At 41.6% G+C, this 17,859-nt stretch overlaps 1 protein-coding gene across 1 annotated transcript in view; it reads right to left on the reverse strand.

The window, feature by feature from the left end:
- The window catches only part of LOC128847018 (cytosolic phospholipase A2 gamma-like), a 33,823-nt gene that overhangs the window by 13,242 nt on the left and 2,722 nt on the right, over positions 1–17,859 (reverse strand). The window contains exons 4-11 of the mRNA XM_054046335.1: positions 16,257–16,455; positions 13,367–13,484; positions 12,511–12,648; positions 8,604–8,657; positions 6,943–7,002; positions 4,149–4,184; positions 3,353–3,475; positions 2,832–2,957 (exon numbers count right to left, since the gene is read on the reverse strand). Of these exons, the coding sequence (XP_053902310.1) occupies positions 2,832–2,957; positions 3,353–3,475; positions 4,149–4,184; positions 6,943–7,002; positions 8,604–8,657; positions 12,511–12,648; positions 13,367–13,484; positions 16,257–16,455 (854 nt within the window). The remainder of the gene's footprint in view (positions 1–2,831; positions 2,958–3,352; positions 3,476–4,148; positions 4,185–6,942; positions 7,003–8,603; positions 8,658–12,510; positions 12,649–13,366; positions 13,485–16,256; positions 16,456–17,859) is intronic.

Consider the following 17,859-nt stretch of genomic DNA (forward strand, 5'->3'; position numbering starts at 1 on the left):
TTAGAGCATTTTGTGTGGGGACACACACAATCAACTGTATAAAAACGATTTCTAAAGAACCGACTTCTATAGATTCGACCTAATTTTGTAGTGTAGACATACCCTTATTCAGCATCTCTATTTCTTTTGTGGGATTCCTTATTTCTTAACTATTATTAGGCTTGGAAGGATTAGATTGTTATCAGTAAATGTCAATTTCATAGGACACTCACGTGGATAAAAAAAATCCCATCTATGCTAACAGAAATTTACAGAGAGGCAAAACATGAAAAATGCTTCTTGAGAACTCATTTGAGTTTCATAGAATCATAGAACATCATGGTTGGAAGGGACTTCAGGAGGTTATCTAGTCCAAACCTCTGCTCAAAGCAGGACCAATCCCCAGTTAAATCATCCCAGCCAAGGCTTTGTCAAAAAAACCTCTAAGGAAGGAAATTTCACCACCTCCCTATGTAACCCATTCCAGTGCTTCACAACCCTCCTATTGAAAAAGTTTTTCCTAATATCCAACCTAAGCCTCCCCCACTGCAACTTGAGACCATTATTCCTTGTTCTGTCAACTGCTACCACTGAGAACAGTCTAGATCCATCCTCTTTGGAACTCCCTTTCAGGTAGTTGAAAGTAGCTATTAAATCCCCCCTCATTCTTCTCTTCTGCAGACTAAACAATCCCAGTTCCCTCAGTCTCTCCTCATAAGTCATGTGCTCCAGACCCCTAATCATTTTTGTTGCCCTCCGCTGGACTCTTTTCAATTTTTCCACATCCTTCTTGTAGTGTGGGGCCCAGAACTGGACACAGTACTCCAGATGAGGCCTCACCAATGTCAAATAGAGGGGAACGATCACGTCCCTCGATCTGCTGGCAATGCCCCCATTTATACAGTCCAAAATGCCGTTAGCCTTCTTGGCAACAAGGGCACATTGTCAACTCATATCCAGCTTTTCATCCACTGAACCCCTAGGTCCTTTTCTGCAGAACTGCTGCCTAGCCACTTGGACCCTAGTCTGTAGCAATGCATGGGATTCTTCCATCCTAAGTGTGGGACTCTGCACTTGTTCTTGTTGAACCTCATCAGATTTATTTTGGCCCAATCCTCTAATTTGTCTAGGTCCCTGTGTATCCTATCCCTACCCTCTAGCGTATCTACCAGTCCTCCCGATTTAGTGTCATCTGCAAACTTGCTGAGGTGCAGTCCATGCTATCCTCCAGATCATTAATAAGACATTGAACAAAACTGGCCCCAGGACTGATCCTTGGGGCACTCTGCTTGATACTGGCTGCCAACCAGACATGGAGCCATTGAGCAATACCTGTTGAGCCCAACGACCTAACCAGCTTTCTCTATCCACCTTATAGTCCATTCATCCAGCCCATACTTCTTTAACTTGCTGGCAAGAATACTGTGGGAATTCCCAGTTTGATTTGAGTATATTTACTTTATATATTTTGATGTGTGATGTGACAAATTGTGTTAATTGTTATAAAGGTTGAACTTTTTGAATGTCAATATTAGGAGACACATCCCATAGACGTTCAATAGGATTTTGGTGGCAAAGGACTTGAGGGCCTTACATAAGAACATATGAGTGGACAGAGGGAATGAACAGAAAAGGGCAATTTATTGACTGATCTATCCCCTGTCATGCAGTCCCAGCTTCTAGTAGTCAGAGCTTTAGGGACACCCAGATCATTGGGTTCTATTTCCGACCATCTTGCCCAATAGCCATTGATGGACCTAGCCTCCGTGAACTGCTCTAATTATTTTTTTAACCCAATTACTTATTAATTTCATTGGGTGACCCCTGGTTCTTGTGCTATGTGGAGTGGTAAATAACACTTCCCTATTCATTTTGTCCCCCACAAGTTATGATTTTATAGAGCTCTGTCATATCTCCCCTCATTTGTCTCTTTTTCAAGCGGAACATTCTCCCTCTTTTTAATCTCTCTTCAGACGGAAGCTATTCCATACCCCTAATCATTTCTGATGCCCTTTTCTGAACCTTTTCCAATTCTAATATACCTTTTCTGAGACAGGGCAACCAGAACTGCATGCAGTATTCAAGATGTGGGCGTACCATGGATTTATATAGAGTCAATATGATATTTTATATCTTATTATCTATCCTTTTCCTAATGATTCCCAACACTCTGTTATTTTTTTTGAGTGCCGGTGCACATTGAGTGGATGATTTCAGAGAACTATCCATAATGATTCCAAGATCTCTTTCTTGAGTGGTAACAGCTAATTTAGACCCCATCATATAGAGTTGGAATAATGTTTTCCAATTTGTATTACTTTGTATTTATCAACATTGAATTTCATCTGTAATTTTCTTGCCCTGTCACTCGGTTTTGTGAGGTCTCTTTGTAACTCTTCCCAGTCTCATTTGGACTTAACTATCTTGAGTAATTTTGTATCATCTGCAAGTTTTGCCATTACACTTTTTTCCCCTGTCTCCAGATCATTTATGAATATGTTCAACAGCCCTGGTCCCAGCACAGATCCTTGGGGGACCTCACTATTTACCCGTCTCCATTGTGAAAAGTGACTATTTATTCCTAGTCTTTGTTTCCTAACCTTTAACCAGATACTGGTTATCATGAATTTTTGTTTTTCCCTCTTAATGTGAGGGGGAAAAATAGTAGAAGAAAGAGATGACACACTTGAAATAATGAATTATGGAGGGAAATAGTTAAATGACAAATTTTCTTCCTTTTAGAGCACATCTGGTTCTTTGCTCCCACATCTGGAGCAATAATTTGGAAAGCCAATGAGCTGGATGGCTTTGAGAAGCCCCGTCTAACTGAAAAAAGTTTCTATAAAACTTGCCTCCAAGTTCCTTTTCAAAAATAAGGATGAGTTCAGCGAACTCCACCATTCTTTCTTCCCAGCTCTTCAAATCCTGGGTCTCACTCACGTCACAGCACTTCAGGTAGGAATTCTTGCTATTCTCCTCTGCATAAATAATGGATGAAATGAAGTTTGGGACAAGCAATGGAAGGCTCATTAGATATGTTTAGGGTTGCAGGGACATTCAATGGGAGCTAAGGTAGTTTTGGTGCCCAGGTCCATTGAAAAGCAATAGGATTTGGGGTCCCAATTCCCTCAGGCTCTTTTGAAAACCTCAGCCTGTGTGTGTTGGAACAGCTCTGGGGATTTGTGAAAATACTGGCAAATACATGGATGTTGTCATGGAAATGAGCATGTCACAATTCATTCACAGCAATTCATGGCAGCTGGCATTACCAAAGGCACCAAAGGAAATAGACTTTGGACCCCTTTTGAAAATCTCATTCTAAATGATTAGACATGGGGACTGGTGGTAAATTTAGTCCTGCTGGTCCACTTGCCTTTCAGGACTTCCTTCAGCTGCCTGAAGATTCCCTCGCAGTCTTCCCCAGCTGAGGCATGAGCGTGAAGCTTCTGGAGGAGGAGGAGGACACCCTGATGAAGTGCACTAGTGTAATCAGTATCTGGGAGGAAAGAGAACATAATGTGGCCAGCAGGCAGCTGTTTGTTCTGTGAGCCCCTGGGGGTGAAGAGAAGAAAAACTCATCTCCCCAGTAGCCAAAGTCCCTTGGGAGCAGGGATGCAACAGCCAGTGTAGGGTCAGACATCTGGCTGTGGAATCTGTCTTTACCTGGTGTCCTAGAATGTCAGGCCCCATGTCAGTGGAAGGAGGAGGACAATGGTTAGAACTCACCTCCCAATGACACCTAGCTTATGGTGTGAGCTACCTGGGGCTGATGTGGGCTTCTCACAATTTTTTTTTTATTTATTGAATGAAAAATGGTTGTTCAAACAAATTGGTAACTGGTTTGTGGTTTGAGCTGCTTGGTGCCGACTAAGCTCTGAGGAGGTCATTTGGGGCCCCTGGGATAAATGCATCCACCACTACTAAGCATCATCCCACCTGGTCCTGGACCTACAGCTCTCAAGAAAAATTCAGCTCCATCTCCCAGGCAGTGGAGGTGGAGAAGTAACTACAGCCACGCTGCCAAACCTGCAGTCATTGGATTCTCCAGAGGTACAAGCAGAGAAGGGTAAGGGAAAATTCCCCCATGCTCTAGTGTTAGCTGGTTTGGGGTTTCATGCTGACTAAACTCTTAGGAGGCAATTTTTGCCTACTGGGATAAGTCCACCTACCAAGAAAAGGCATAGACCCTAACAGTCCTTGTAGACCTCTATAAGAAGCAAACAAACAGCCCATTAGTACTGTTGAATTCCCATCTCTCTGACTACCACCTCACACACCCTCCAGCCCATCAAAAATTCAGGCATCCTCACCTGTCCACCAGATTACTTCAGCACCCTGTTTGAACTCCCTTAGCTCTCCCTTGCATCAAGTTTAAATTTCTCTTCCTCACCCATAACTCCACTCTGGTCAACTCCTAGAAGAGTTTCAGGATCCCAGTTTCAGAAACTCCATGTGGAGTTGGGTTGCAATGGTGGATGGAGCCCATAAGAAGTCACTGCCAATCCTGCAGTTGCTGAATCTCGCTAATGAATGGTTATTCCCATTCATGTTCCAGTGCTCTCTACTTTAGAGTATAACTGCTTGGGACTGGGGCATGCTAAGGAGACACCCAAAGCCCCCTGTGGATCAATGGACACCTGTTCTGGACACTTGGTGCATCTAAGGAAATGTCTTCCATTGGATACAGCAAGCGGTTTGCAGGGTAGAAGTTAATAAATTGAATTTTGGGATTAGATCTGGTCATGAGGGCTGGGAAGGAAGCCTGCACTTCATGACTTCACAGTAGACCTGGTTACAAATTTCCTAACAGCACATTCTTCATCAGAAATGGCCATTTAGTCAAAATTTAAAATTTCCATGGGAACATGTTGAATTTGACAAACTGGAATGTATCTATTTTGATTGAAATTTGGAACACATTGCTTTTGATGACATTTCTTTTTGGTGAAAAGATAATTGAAACAAAGTGTTTTGATAGGTTGAAATGTACCTGATCAGAATGGAGTGTTTCAATTTTAGCCCCCAATATTTATTTGGTATAGGATATAAGGTCACATTTTTAAAAAGTCTAAATCAGAACAAATCGTGTCCACTTTATCACAAGGGAAAGCTTTGATTGACCTGAAAATATTTTTTCCAAACATTTTGAAATTATTTGGTTTCATTCTGATTAAATTTTGAAATGTCAGAATTTTCCTTCTGCAGAAGATTTAACCAGCTGGACTTCACAGGGACACCTTCAAAATGCCTTCTGCTTGCAAACCTCCCACCACAGGGACATCAGAAAAACATTTGGGCTCTTTTCCTGGCTCCCCACTGATTCCCTGTCTGGCCTTGGGGTAGTCAGTTAGGGCCAGATTTTTAGAGGTATTTAGGCACCTAGTGATATTTTCAGAAGTACCTAGTTGCCTCAAAAGCATTTTTCATTGGAATGGATTTCAATGGAAGATAATCACCTAGATGCTTTTGAAAATCCCATTTGGTGCCTAAATATCTTTAAAAATCTGGACTGTAGGCTGAAATTTAGAACAAATACTAAGGGAGCTAGGTACCCATGGAGGTCAGTGGCATTTGGGCACCTAACTCTCTTGGTCTTCTTTGAAAATCACAGCCAAATGACTTAAGGTGAAGACTTTCAAAGGCACCAATGGGAACTGGACAGTTGGCCAGGATTTTTAAGGTATTGATATGCCTAAATTTGAAAAGAGGTGCCTAGTGTGATTTAATACATAAATTAATTAATTTTCATTAAACTTCATTGTTGTTGGCAGTATTGTTATATCCACATTGGCCCCAGGATACGAAAGAGACTAGGTGGGTGAGGTAGTATCTGAAGGAGAGCAGGTCTCTTTCATTACTATTCATAGCTTCTTAGGCCAGAAGGATCATTCTGATCTCCTGTATAATACAGGCCATAAGAGAACTTATGGAATCATCTGGGATTTGCTCCCCATGTAGTTACTTATAGATATTTATAACAGTATAACAAGATCCAATGGCTGGACATAGAAGCTAGACAAATTCACATTGGAAATAAGGAATACATATATTTTTTTTAACAATGAGAGTAAGTAACCACGGGAAAAACTTACCAAGGGCCATGGTGGATTCTCCATCTCTCGCAATTTTTAAATCAAGATTGGATGATTTTTTTTCCTAAAAATAACTGCTCTAGTAATTATTTTAGGGAAGTTATTTTGCCTTTGTTATACTGGAGGTCGGACTACTGGGTTTCAATGGTCCTTTCTGGCCTTGTAGTCTATGACTTTCTTCTAGATAGTTATTTCTGTCTTTTCTTGGTTTAACATATATCTCACTGGAAGTGGTTGAAGCTAATGTGAGAAAACCACACTTACACCAGAACAAGAGTGTCCACATGAGGGTTATTCTGGTATACCTATAGCTGGATAACGTGTAAAATTTCCCATGTAGAGAAAGTCACATATGAGCTTTCAAGGTGATTTCATTCTGGGCAAGCATTTGTCAAACAGAGACTATGAGTGTTAACATTCATTACAAAGGGGGAATGATACTCATGAAAATCACATATGTCATTAATGGAAATGGCTTGATTCCCCTCTGACTCAATCTATGCTTATAAGGCATCCCTGTGTTGGTCACGGGAGTGAAAAAAACACACACATCGCTATGCCAATTCCACTCCTCCCCCCGCCCAAAAAAACCTTCAGTGTAGACGCAGCTATGAAGATGGAAGAGTGCTTCTGTCAACGTAGCTAATGTTGATGGGGGATCTATTCATCATATACTGGCAGAAAAACTCCTTCTGTCAGTGTATGCTGTGTCCACACTGCGGCGGGGTCGGGGGCTGTAGTGCAGATGTAGCCTCTCAGAGTGGTGCAGATCAGAACTAGCTCTCTTCATGTCATTGGAGTCATCTCAAGATAAACTCAGTGTGAGTTTTAAAAAAAAACAGTCCATGATTCCAAAAATACAATGACCCACCTGCTTCACCTACTGCATACCGATGTTCTCTTAGTTTTCGGAATTTTTCCTTAAGACAGTCTCAGCAATGGAAAACAGAACACGTGTTATAAGTCTTTTCTCACAGCTAAGGATGCTAACCATAGGAAATCACATTTGGGTTATGAAATGTAAAGCTGATTTTGATATGATTTGAACTGGTGTAACTCAGGAGAGTGGGTAAGAAAACAGAATTTCTAACCTGTGGGATTTGTTTTCATCTCAAATTGGTTCAGAAAAGTCAAAATATCAAAATATCTTGGAGAACTGAAATTGTGAAATATTTCAATTCAGAATTATCAAAATGACCTTACTAAAATGTTTTCTTTCAACAACAGTGAAGCATTATAAGGTAATAGAAAATTATATAACTATATAATATAAAATATAAGGTAATATGTGAAATTTTTAGCTACCTAGCTAAAAAATAAATACAAATGAAAAGATGAAGTTGAATAAAATGATTAAGTCAGAACAAAATACTCTATTTTGGTTTTTGAAGCATTTTGAATATTTTCCATCAAAAATTATATCGGAATTGACACATTCCCACAAAACTTTTTGATTATGATTTTCTGGTGGAAAACTGTTTAGTCAAAAAGTTTGATGTGGCTCTATTCAGAAGTAACTCCACTGATTTCACTCGCAGAATTTGCCCCAGAGCTAAATCTTTGCTAAATCAGATTGAAGTTTAAAATCAGGATTTTATCTAAACGGAGAGTTTCAAAGATGCCTAAAGGAGTTGAATCTCATAATTTAATGGATTAATATAGTTTGAGATCAAGAGGCCATGAAATTTCACATAGAAATTTCAGTTAAAGTAAGGCACTGCTCAGGAGACTGAGCTGTTGTGTGCCACAGGTAGAGAACAGGAAAGACTGAGGGGCACCTGAGGCAGAGGTCCTGGCAATGGCAGGAAATGATTAGGTGAGACATGCTCATATAATCTCAGCAGGCGATCCGCACCCCATGTTGTGGAGAAATGTTAAGAAAACCCCATGGTTTCTGCCAGTGTAACCTGGGGGAAAATTCTTTCCTGACCCCAAATCTGCTGATCAATTGGACTCTGGACATGACTCACCAACCTGGCATCTAAAAAGAGGATTCTCAGTACCACATCAGAGCATTGACCTACCCCAGCTGTATCCCATCTTTAGCGGTGGGAAAATAAATAAATAAAACCAATTACAATTGTGCATAAGGGAAGAAAATCCTTCCTGATTGCTGCCAGTGACTGGCTGAAGCTCTGAAGCATGAGATTAGATTATGCCCATCTCTTATCAACAATAATGGAAATTAGGATCCAAATCTCCTCATCAGTTAAGAAAATCTCAGCCCTAGATATAATAATCTGGAAGTTATCTGGAATTCTGGAGATTATGAAAGGCAAAAATGAGAGGTGGGTGCTCAGTTTCCCTTTGGCATTCTTGAAAATCCAGCCCATCCACAACTGGCAGACACCCATGGGCTACTTTCGGCTACTGCTAATTCGGTGACTGTTTGACGCATGACAGTATCACTGTGATAAAGAGTTGGGCATTGGAATCATTGCTACAGAATGGTGCGGTGGTGCCTCCATTGGGGACGTGTTCCGATTCCACCAATGACCCGACCGTACCTTCAACACACAGAAATGTCAGTACCTATTAAATATTTCTTGTTTGCAGCCATGCTTCCAAGGGCGCTTCCCCATAAGCCTGAAAACAAGAAGAAAAAGACCTTATTTACCATAGTGGAGCTAAGAAAGCATCAAGGACTTTCCCTTTAATATAACGTAAGGAGTTGCCTGGATAGGATCCCCATTAGCAGAAAAGTCAAGGGGCACTCGCAGGCCAGTCTCTCATAGCTTATGTATTTTTGCAACTTTGTTCACATATTGATCCATAACTGAAAAAAGTTTATTGTGAGTAGAGGTGGTCAAAGATTTCAAATGTAATATTCTTTGCATCAGCAAATACTCTTTTGTCAAAATTTGAACTTTCCATGGGAATTTGTTGATTTTTAACATTTCATTTTAAAAATAAATATGAAATGAAGTAGGTTGACCTTATCAGAACAGAACATTTCAATTTTTCATTTTGAAGTAACCTTTCATTTCCAAATTGATTGGATTGTATAATACAATGTAAAGGAAACTATAACAGACAACATTTAAAGAGTAGAAATAGGAAGGAAACCTTTCGATTTTTTTACAGAAATGGAACATTTCGATTGACCTGAAATGGAAATCATTTTGTGGGAAAGGTTGAAACTATGTGTTTTAGTCCTGATTCGGAATACAAACTAATGTTCAAATTTCCTGTGGAATGGTAATACCAAAATTTGACCAATCCTAATTATGAGTATTGGTATTTGTAGTATCACAATGCCTAGGTGACCCAGCCATGAAGCAGGACCCCATTGTGCTAGGCACTGTACAGACACAAGACAGAAAGACATTCCCTGCCCAGAGCATTTGAAACTTTTGGAACATTCCTGCCCAGTAGTGAGTTGAGAGGTAGGTGAGACAGGGCAGCCTCAGGAGGCAGTGGTAGTCTTGACAGTGGGTGTGTTAAATCCTGTTAGGCTTACTGTTATTTCAGGATCATAGAAATGTAGGGCTGGAAGGAACCTTGAGCTGTCATCTAGTCCATCCTCTCTCACTGAGGCATGACCAAGTAAACCTGGACTTTCCCTAACAGATGTTTGTCCAACTTCTTTAAAACCTCCAGTGACGGGCGCTCCACAAACTCCCTTGGAAACCTGTTCCAGAGCTTAACTACCCTTAGAGTTTGTTTGTTTGTTTGTTTGTTTGTTTGTTTGTTTGTTTGTTTGTTTTCTAAGGATAATTAATTGCTGGATTTGTCTTACATTAGGAGATGCATTTTGAAGTACCGTCAAAGGTACCCAGAGCCTAGGATGGGCTGTGTTTGATTGGTATAGTACAAATGAATGATTCAATGAATGAATGAATGAAGCTGGAATTTTCAAAGGGAATAAGGGATGGGATTTTAAAAAGTATCTAAGTGACTTAGGAGCACACATCACACATCACTTCAAATGATCCTTATGCTCCTAAAGCACTTATGTCCTTTCAGCAAATCACAAATTCAAAGCCCATGGAATTTGCCTGGGAGTTGGGTACATAACTATTCTTTTTCCCTTTGAAAATCCACCCTCCCCCGCCCCCAACACAATTGCCAAACCCTTTTAAACACTTTGGAAATTCCCAATCTAAATAAATAAAGAAATATAAAAGTCCAAGACATGCAAACACTGGATATTAACTAATAGGAATGTGAATGTTCCTTACTGGGATTTTCAAAGGAGACTGTGGGAGTCAGGTGTCCAAATCCCTCTGGAATTCAATGCAAGTTGGGCTTCTTAATTTTCCTAGGCATCTTAGAAAATCCCAGCTCTAGTGACAGGGCAGTAGCTTATACATAGGAGACCTGACTTCTATTCCTTTACCTCCCTTTCCCAACCTTTATGACCTTAGAAAAGCCATTTCCTCTCTCGATGACTCAGTCTCCTTCTCTGTAAAATGGGTATGTTGATGCTCACTAAACTATTGAAAAGCGTGTTTAGATCTGTGGATAAGATGCGTTATCTATACAAAAGCTAACCATCTTTCAGGAGGAGCTAATTGGGTTGAAGAAAGGATGAGATGGTGGCTAAGGGTGAGCAAAAGGGGTTATATGTGAGCGAGTGTCATGAGTGAGGTGGAAATAAGAGTGAGGGTATAGAAGGAAGATTTGTGGGGGGAAGAAAAGCTGGGTAGATACAAGCAGCTGGGAAGAGAGCTCTGAGACTGGGATGAGACCTACAGGGTTGAGTTGCTGGAAACATTCCAAGCAGGTCTATAATATGCTGCATTAGAATAACAGGGTGGACCTGCAATATCTATCTATCTATCTATCTATCTATCTATCTATCTATCTATCTATCTATCAGCAAGGTCTGAATGAGCTCTCCCCTGACAGCTAGTGATAAGTTGGGGGGAAAATGCTCCAAGACCAGACTATATTTACATGAACACACCTAATCTGCCAAGATATCCTGCCCAAGTGACCAATTTTGTCTGGTATTGGATTCCAAATCACTTCAGTATTGAATGCAAGGGTCATGTTGTTATCATGATTGTATGAGTAAAGGGCAGCAGAACTGTGCTTAGCCGGCCCTTATTGAGGGGGTCAAATCCAAATGAACTGAACTGCACTCGCTAAGCAGGGGGTTCCGATGCCAGATCCCTGTGGGAAGAGAGTGGGGGAGGGGGACATGTTTTTCTGCCTAGAGGGGTGGGCTCTGTCTAAGAGTCATAGGCAACATTTGACCTGCCCCTCTCCCCTGTTTAAATGTAGAGCTGATTAGACATAGGGCAGGTCTTCACTACATGGGGGGTCAATTTAAGATACGCAAATTCAGCTACACGAATAGCGTAGCTGAATTCGACGTATCGGAGCCGACTTACCCCGCTGTGAGGACGGCGGCAAAATCGACCTCCGTGGCTCCCCGTCGATGGCGTTTACTCCTACCTCTGCTGGTGGAGTAAGCGCGTCGATTCGGGGATCGATTGTCGCGTCCTGACGAGACGCGATAATTCGATCCCCGAGAGATCGATTTCTACCCGCCGTTTCAGGCGGGTAGTGTAGACCTAGCCTCAGTTGAGAATGTTTTGTTTTGGTAAGTGATCACTAGAGCTAAATCACTGATAAGGTCTAAGTACTCAGCCTTAGAGCTGCTGTGGGACACTGTTTGGGGGAAGAGACTGCCCAGTCTGCACTAGCAGGGAGGTTCCCCCACTAGTTGTTGAAATCACTGAGAGCTAGGTGGAACCCCAGAGACCGACTCGCAGAGGTCACAGTGGGGAGGCAGAAGGCAGCAGAAGGTGAGGACACAGGGCCATCGGCAACAGAGCAGAGGATGGTGCAGTGCAGTGAACTGTGGCATGATGAACGACAGCAGCGGCACAGAGTGAAGGGTAGCAACTGTGAGACAGTAGTAGTGACAGCAGCAGTTGAGTCATTGCTCTACATTTCCCACCCTGCTCTCTCCCCAGCTGGGAGGTGAGCTCATGTGAACACACCTCTGAACTCTGGGTCTCCAGGGACCAAGGACAGCAGCTGTGAGCAGGGTGCGGTGGAGGGAGAGGGCAGTGGTGTGTTAATGGGACAGCTGTTTGTTGGACTTTCGTACGGCAAGGTGAGAAATGGAGGCTCAGGACACTGCCCAACTAACTCTGGAGTGGGAGTTTTGCTCATGGTCAGATGTGTTCAAATCATGGTGGTGGTGTTTTCCCAAATTAATGCTGAGCTCCTTTCCCCTTTTACTAAAAGTTTTCTCTGCTATATACAGGCTTGGTGCCAGCGGGAGGGGAAGTTTTGCCTCCTAGAAGCACCTAGGGGTGGTTTGTAATTTTCCCAGATTGCTGGGTGGGGCTTGAGCTGGTTTCTGTGTTATATTGTTAAGAGGGACCCCTGGATATTGACCCCAGCTCTTGCTGCTGCCAACTCCACCTGGGTTATATACATATCTATTGATCGGCTAAGAATAAGGGGCTTCAAAGCTTACCTTGCAGGTAGCAGATATTTTTCTCATCCCTCTTTTGCGAATTCCCATCCTTGATGTTCTTTCCCAAGTCTTCGGTGCACACAAATGCCCCCAGGCCGGGAAAGCCAGATTCATGGGGGGTGAATTCAAACCATGTCCCTGTGAAATATAGATAAGGTTTGTAAAAAGGGGCCTTTCAAGTGCCAGTTTCTTGTTGTCCCTTTCTTGGCTGATAGCAATAATTTCTCAGTCCCCACCCCCTCAATTTGTTTGCTCCACCAGTGAATCCCACCTAATTTTTCAATCTGTTCCTTCACCCACGGTCATTTTCATGCTATTTTCTATAGTGACCTCCTCTATCTGGTGTTTCCCTCCTAAATCAGCAGGTGCTGTCCTTGGATATCCCAGAATTCCTTTTGTGGTAAACATAGCCCCTCTCCACCCACCCTCTAACCACCCATCCCTAACTCGGACCAAAGGTATAAAGAAAAAATTAGTCAAATCTAAAAGCAATAAATTTAACTGTAGAGCTAATCAAAAAGGCAAACAATTTCATAACATTTTCTGAATTTTTCCAAGTTCTTTTCATTTTCAAAACTGAGCTTTTTTTAAAATTCATTGAGCAATCTATCACAACTTATTTGATAGACATTTGTATTGAAAACGTTTTCAAAATGACTACTGAAACAATTTTGGGATTTTTTCATTTATTGACAAACCTGGGTTTTTTTTGGAAAATGAAGAACATCAATAACCATTTTGGTAAAGTCATTGATAAAAAATTCAATTGAAAATAAGAGAGAGAGAGAGAGAGAGAGAGAGAGAGTTGACAGGTTTATGTACAAAAATAAAAATAAAAAACACATTTTTTTTTTACCTGGGCTGTTTTCACCTGCTTTACCCAATTGGTTTGCTTCTATTGCCGCATAGATGGGGTAAGGATTTTTCCCATTTTTGGAGGAATCATCATGTTCAGATAATTTGGTCTCATCATACTGGAAAGGTAAGAATTGATTAACACAGAAAGACACACGTTTTGGTGATATTCCCAGCAATTCGTTCCTGACTAATTAGTTCAGACTAGAAATTACAAAGAACCTTTTTGTTGAGACCATCATCACCTTTGTCATTGTTCCCTCATTCTAGTGTGCACTGTATGGACAAACAACAGAGTATTTACAGTCCACGGTGGAGTCTTTCAAATGGGCCAAAAGGAATTAGGCACAGATTTCCAACAATATTTAGGCACCTAAAGAGGCAGATCGGCATATAAAGGGCTTTTCAAAAGCACCTAAGCAAGATAAGAGCCTTAGGATATATCTATCCTGGAGAAGGAAGGTCAGATTACCAGCTGAGGAGACATAGCCACATTAGCATGGTAAGAATATCAGTGTAGCTGCAGCAGCAGGAGCAGAGGGAGGGGCTAACCCCACTGGGTTGATACCTAGGGTCTCCATCAGAACTCACGTGAGTGTGTCTCCTTAAGCTGGGAATTACACTTCCAGCTCCAGTGGAGACAGAACCTCAGTTCCATCAAAATTAATAGCAATTAGGGAGCAGCAAAGCCAGGCAAAAAATAAAATAAAATAAAATAAAAATTAGTGACTAGTAAATTCAATGAAAAATTAATTTTTTAGAGCACTGAAATTATTTGTGAATTCAGGTCAAATTTGGTGAATTCTTTCATCTGAGAAAAAAATTGTGAAAAAGTTTAAATTGTTTATTTCAGCTACTTTGAAATGAAACATTTCAACTTTTTTTGTTTTGAAATGGTATTTCGTTTGAAAAATTTAGCTAAATTAAAAAAAAAGTAAAAAAAAAAACAAAAAACAAAAACTAACAAACAAAAAAACCTTAAAAATGACCTGAAACCTACCAAAAATAGTTTTGGATTGAATAATATTTTAGAGAATCATCCAATACTTATTTAAAAATTATCAACAATGAAGAATCTACCGCAACCCTTGATGAGTTGAATCAATAGTTAATTACTCTCACTGTCAAAAATACACAAGAATACACCTTCTTTCCAGTCTGAATTTCTCTAACTTCAACTTCCAGCCATTGAATCATGTTAGACCTTTTCTCTGCTAGATTGAAGAGCCCATTATTAAAAATTCAAGACCGTGATTGAGACTTTCATACCTTTGAGCTCCCTGTTATCAATTCATATTCTGGAGAGTGGAGGATTTTGGGATCAGATGCTAGGTTGAGATTTTCAAAACAACCTAAGGGATTTGTTTTAAGAGAAAAGGGGTACCAAATCCCTTAAACAGCCTGGAAGTCCTCACTTTGGAAATGTTCAGATACTGTAGTGATCTTTGAAAGCTCATGGTAAGAGGCTGAGATTTATAAAGCTGCCATAGGGCTTAGATAGCTTTAAAATATTTCAGAGGTGTAGTCGTGTTAGTCTGTATCAGCAAAAAGAATGAGGAGTACTTGTGGCACTTTGGAGGCTAATACATTTATTTGGGCATAAGCTTTTGTGGGCTAAAACCCACTTCATCAGATGCATTCAGTGGAAAATACAGTAGGAAAATATATATACACAAAGAACATGAACAAACGTTACAATTCTACAGTTTCTCATTGGAGTCTTTTTTTGAAGTTTTTTTTGTTGGAGAATTGCGACTTTTAGGACTGTAATTGAGTGACCAGGGAGGTTGAAGTGTTCTCCGACTGATTTTTGAATGTTATAATTCTTGATGCCTGGTTTGTGTCCATTTATTCTTTTGCGTAGACACTATCCAGTTTGGCCAGTGTACATGGCAGAGGGGCATTGCTGGCACATGATGGCAAATATCACACTGGTACATGTGCAGGTGAACAAGCCCCGGATGTTGTGGCTGATGTGATTAGGTCCTATGATGGTATCCCTTGAATAGATATGTGGACAGAGTTGGCATCGGGCTTTGTTGCAAGGATAGGTTCCTGGGTTAGTGTTTTTGTTGTGTGGTGTGTCATTGCTGGTGAGTATTTGCTTCAGGTTCGGGGGCTGTCTCTAAATGAGGACTGGCCTGTCTCCCAAGATCTGTGAGTGTGAGGGATCATCCTTCAGATTAGGTTGCAGATCCTTGATGATGTGCTGGAGAGGTTTTAGTTGGGGGCTGAAGGTGATAGCCAGTGGCGTTCTGTTACTTTCTTTGCTGGGTCTGTCCTGGAGTAGGTGACTTCTGGGTATTCTTCTGACTCTGATAATCTGAATAACTGCAGAATTGGAATTAATTTGCAAACTGGACACCATTAAATTAGGCTTGAATAAAGGCTGGGAGAGGATGGGTCATTACACAAAGTAAAAACTATTTCCCTATGCTAATTTTTCCCCTACTGTTACTCACACCTTCTTGTCAACAGTTGGAAATGGGCCATTCTGATTATCACTACAAAAGTTTTTTTTATCCTGCTGATAATATCACACCTTAATTGATTAGTCTCATTATAGTTGGTATGGCAACACCCATTTTTTCATGTTCTCTGTGTATATATATCTTCCTACTGTATTTTCCACTGCATGCATCCGATGAAGTGGGTTTTAGCCCACAAAAGCTTATGCCCAAATAAATTTGTTAGTCTCTAAGGTACCACAAGTACTTCTCATTCTTTAAAATATTAGCAGGAGTTAATATGCTTCCACGCTTTTGCTCCTGAATCCCAAGTACTCGGAGAGAGCGAGAGAGCGTGTAAGAGAGAAACAAAACCAAAGGAATATATTAAGTAAATGCAGTGATTTTTCAGTGGAACCACTCTGGATTTACACAGCGACCCACCAGCTTCAATGTAGGATAGACAAAGAAAGAGGCCCAGACATCAGTCAGAGAGAAGAGTTCATCTTCAGCCGCCTGTGTCGAAATAGTAAATTCCTCTTGAATATCACATGGAGGTTTGGAAAGTGTATCACACAGACGTTCTTCCAAGACCTGCACTTTCTCTGTCCAGTCATTCTCTTGGTAGAGGAAAGACATGCACCTTTCAATGAACCAGAACAGATATGTCTGAGACTGAGGAACTAGGATGGGGAGTTCCCCCTCCACCTTTTAATCTTCATACCTTTTATTTTTCATGCATGGGATTCTAATTATCATCCTGGCATTGTAACAAATCTGTGACTTAACAAGGACTTCATCCACGGCTCTCTGTCACCATGTCCACTGGGAAATTTATGGTAATAACAGGGATAGAGCGAAGATCGTCTGCTGAAAGCCAAAGCCCCTGCTGCTCTGAGCTATGGAGAAACTCCATTATCTGCTTCTCTAGGACCTATGATGCCTGCTAAGTAATTCTGATTCCACCCAACAGAGAGCAGTGGTGAGCGCACTAATCCGGCCATTGTAAGTATGACGAGACCCCAGGGCCCTTCTTGAGCCAATGAGGAAACTACATGGCAGTACAGGGTGTATGACATCGGGAGAAGCAATTAAGATCTCACCCAGTAGAGGACAATGGTAACACACACACACACACACACACTCTGCCCATTTCACTAGGCCACCTTCACTCACCTGTCTCATTTTCTGCCCCTCTCACTCACCCCGATGGGGTGACTCTCAGAACAAGGTGCTACACAGCAGGCACAGAAACTGATTCTGGCCCTGGTTGATCAGCTAGAAGTGTCAGAAGTTTTTCTTTCCCATCTCGTCCTCCATGGACAACTCCACTCTTCTTCCTTCCTCCCAAGCCCCAATACTGGGGTCCCATTTGACTCTTCCCTGTCCTTCCCTCTGTGTATTCTCCATCTCTTGGTAAACTCCAATGAACCTCAAACCCTTAACAGCTCCCACAGATTGCCCTTTTCTCACTGTTCCCACTGCTGGAAGCCTATCCTCTGTCACCTTGGTTGCTGTAAACATCGCTTCTCTAGTCTCCATTGAGTCTCGCTTCTCCAGCTCTTGAGTCTGTCCAGAATGTCCCTGCATCTTCTAACCATGTCATCCAGCGCTTGGGTCCCCAAGATCAGATCTCCATGCCTGGCCAGGAGGCAGATTCCCAGTGAGCAGGCACTGGGTTAAGGCTCAAAACACCTGCGTTCTAGCCCCAGCTCGGCCACTGATCTGCTGTGTGACCTTGCATGTGTCACTTAACCTCTCTTTCATTTTGCACCCATTTCCTGTCTACTTAAAGGTGGGATTTCCAAAAGTGACTTAGGAGCACAAATCCCATTGCAAGTCAAAGGGTGAGTCATTTATGGTGTGTCTGCGCTGCACTCATAGGTGTGACAGCAGCATGTGTATTCAGACATATGCTAGCTTTGCTCAAGCTAGCTCAAGTGCCAATTGCAGTGAAGCTGCAGCAGCATGGATGTCACTGTGAGTGAGCTGCATGTGTACATACTCAGAGTCCAAAAGAGGCTGGTACAGCCCATGTTGTGGCTCC

Source organism: Malaclemys terrapin, chromosome 12 (assembly GCF_027887155.1).
Source record: "Malaclemys terrapin pileata isolate rMalTer1 chromosome 12, rMalTer1.hap1, whole genome shotgun sequence".
NCBI lineage: Eukaryota > Metazoa > Chordata > Testudines > Emydidae > Malaclemys > Malaclemys terrapin.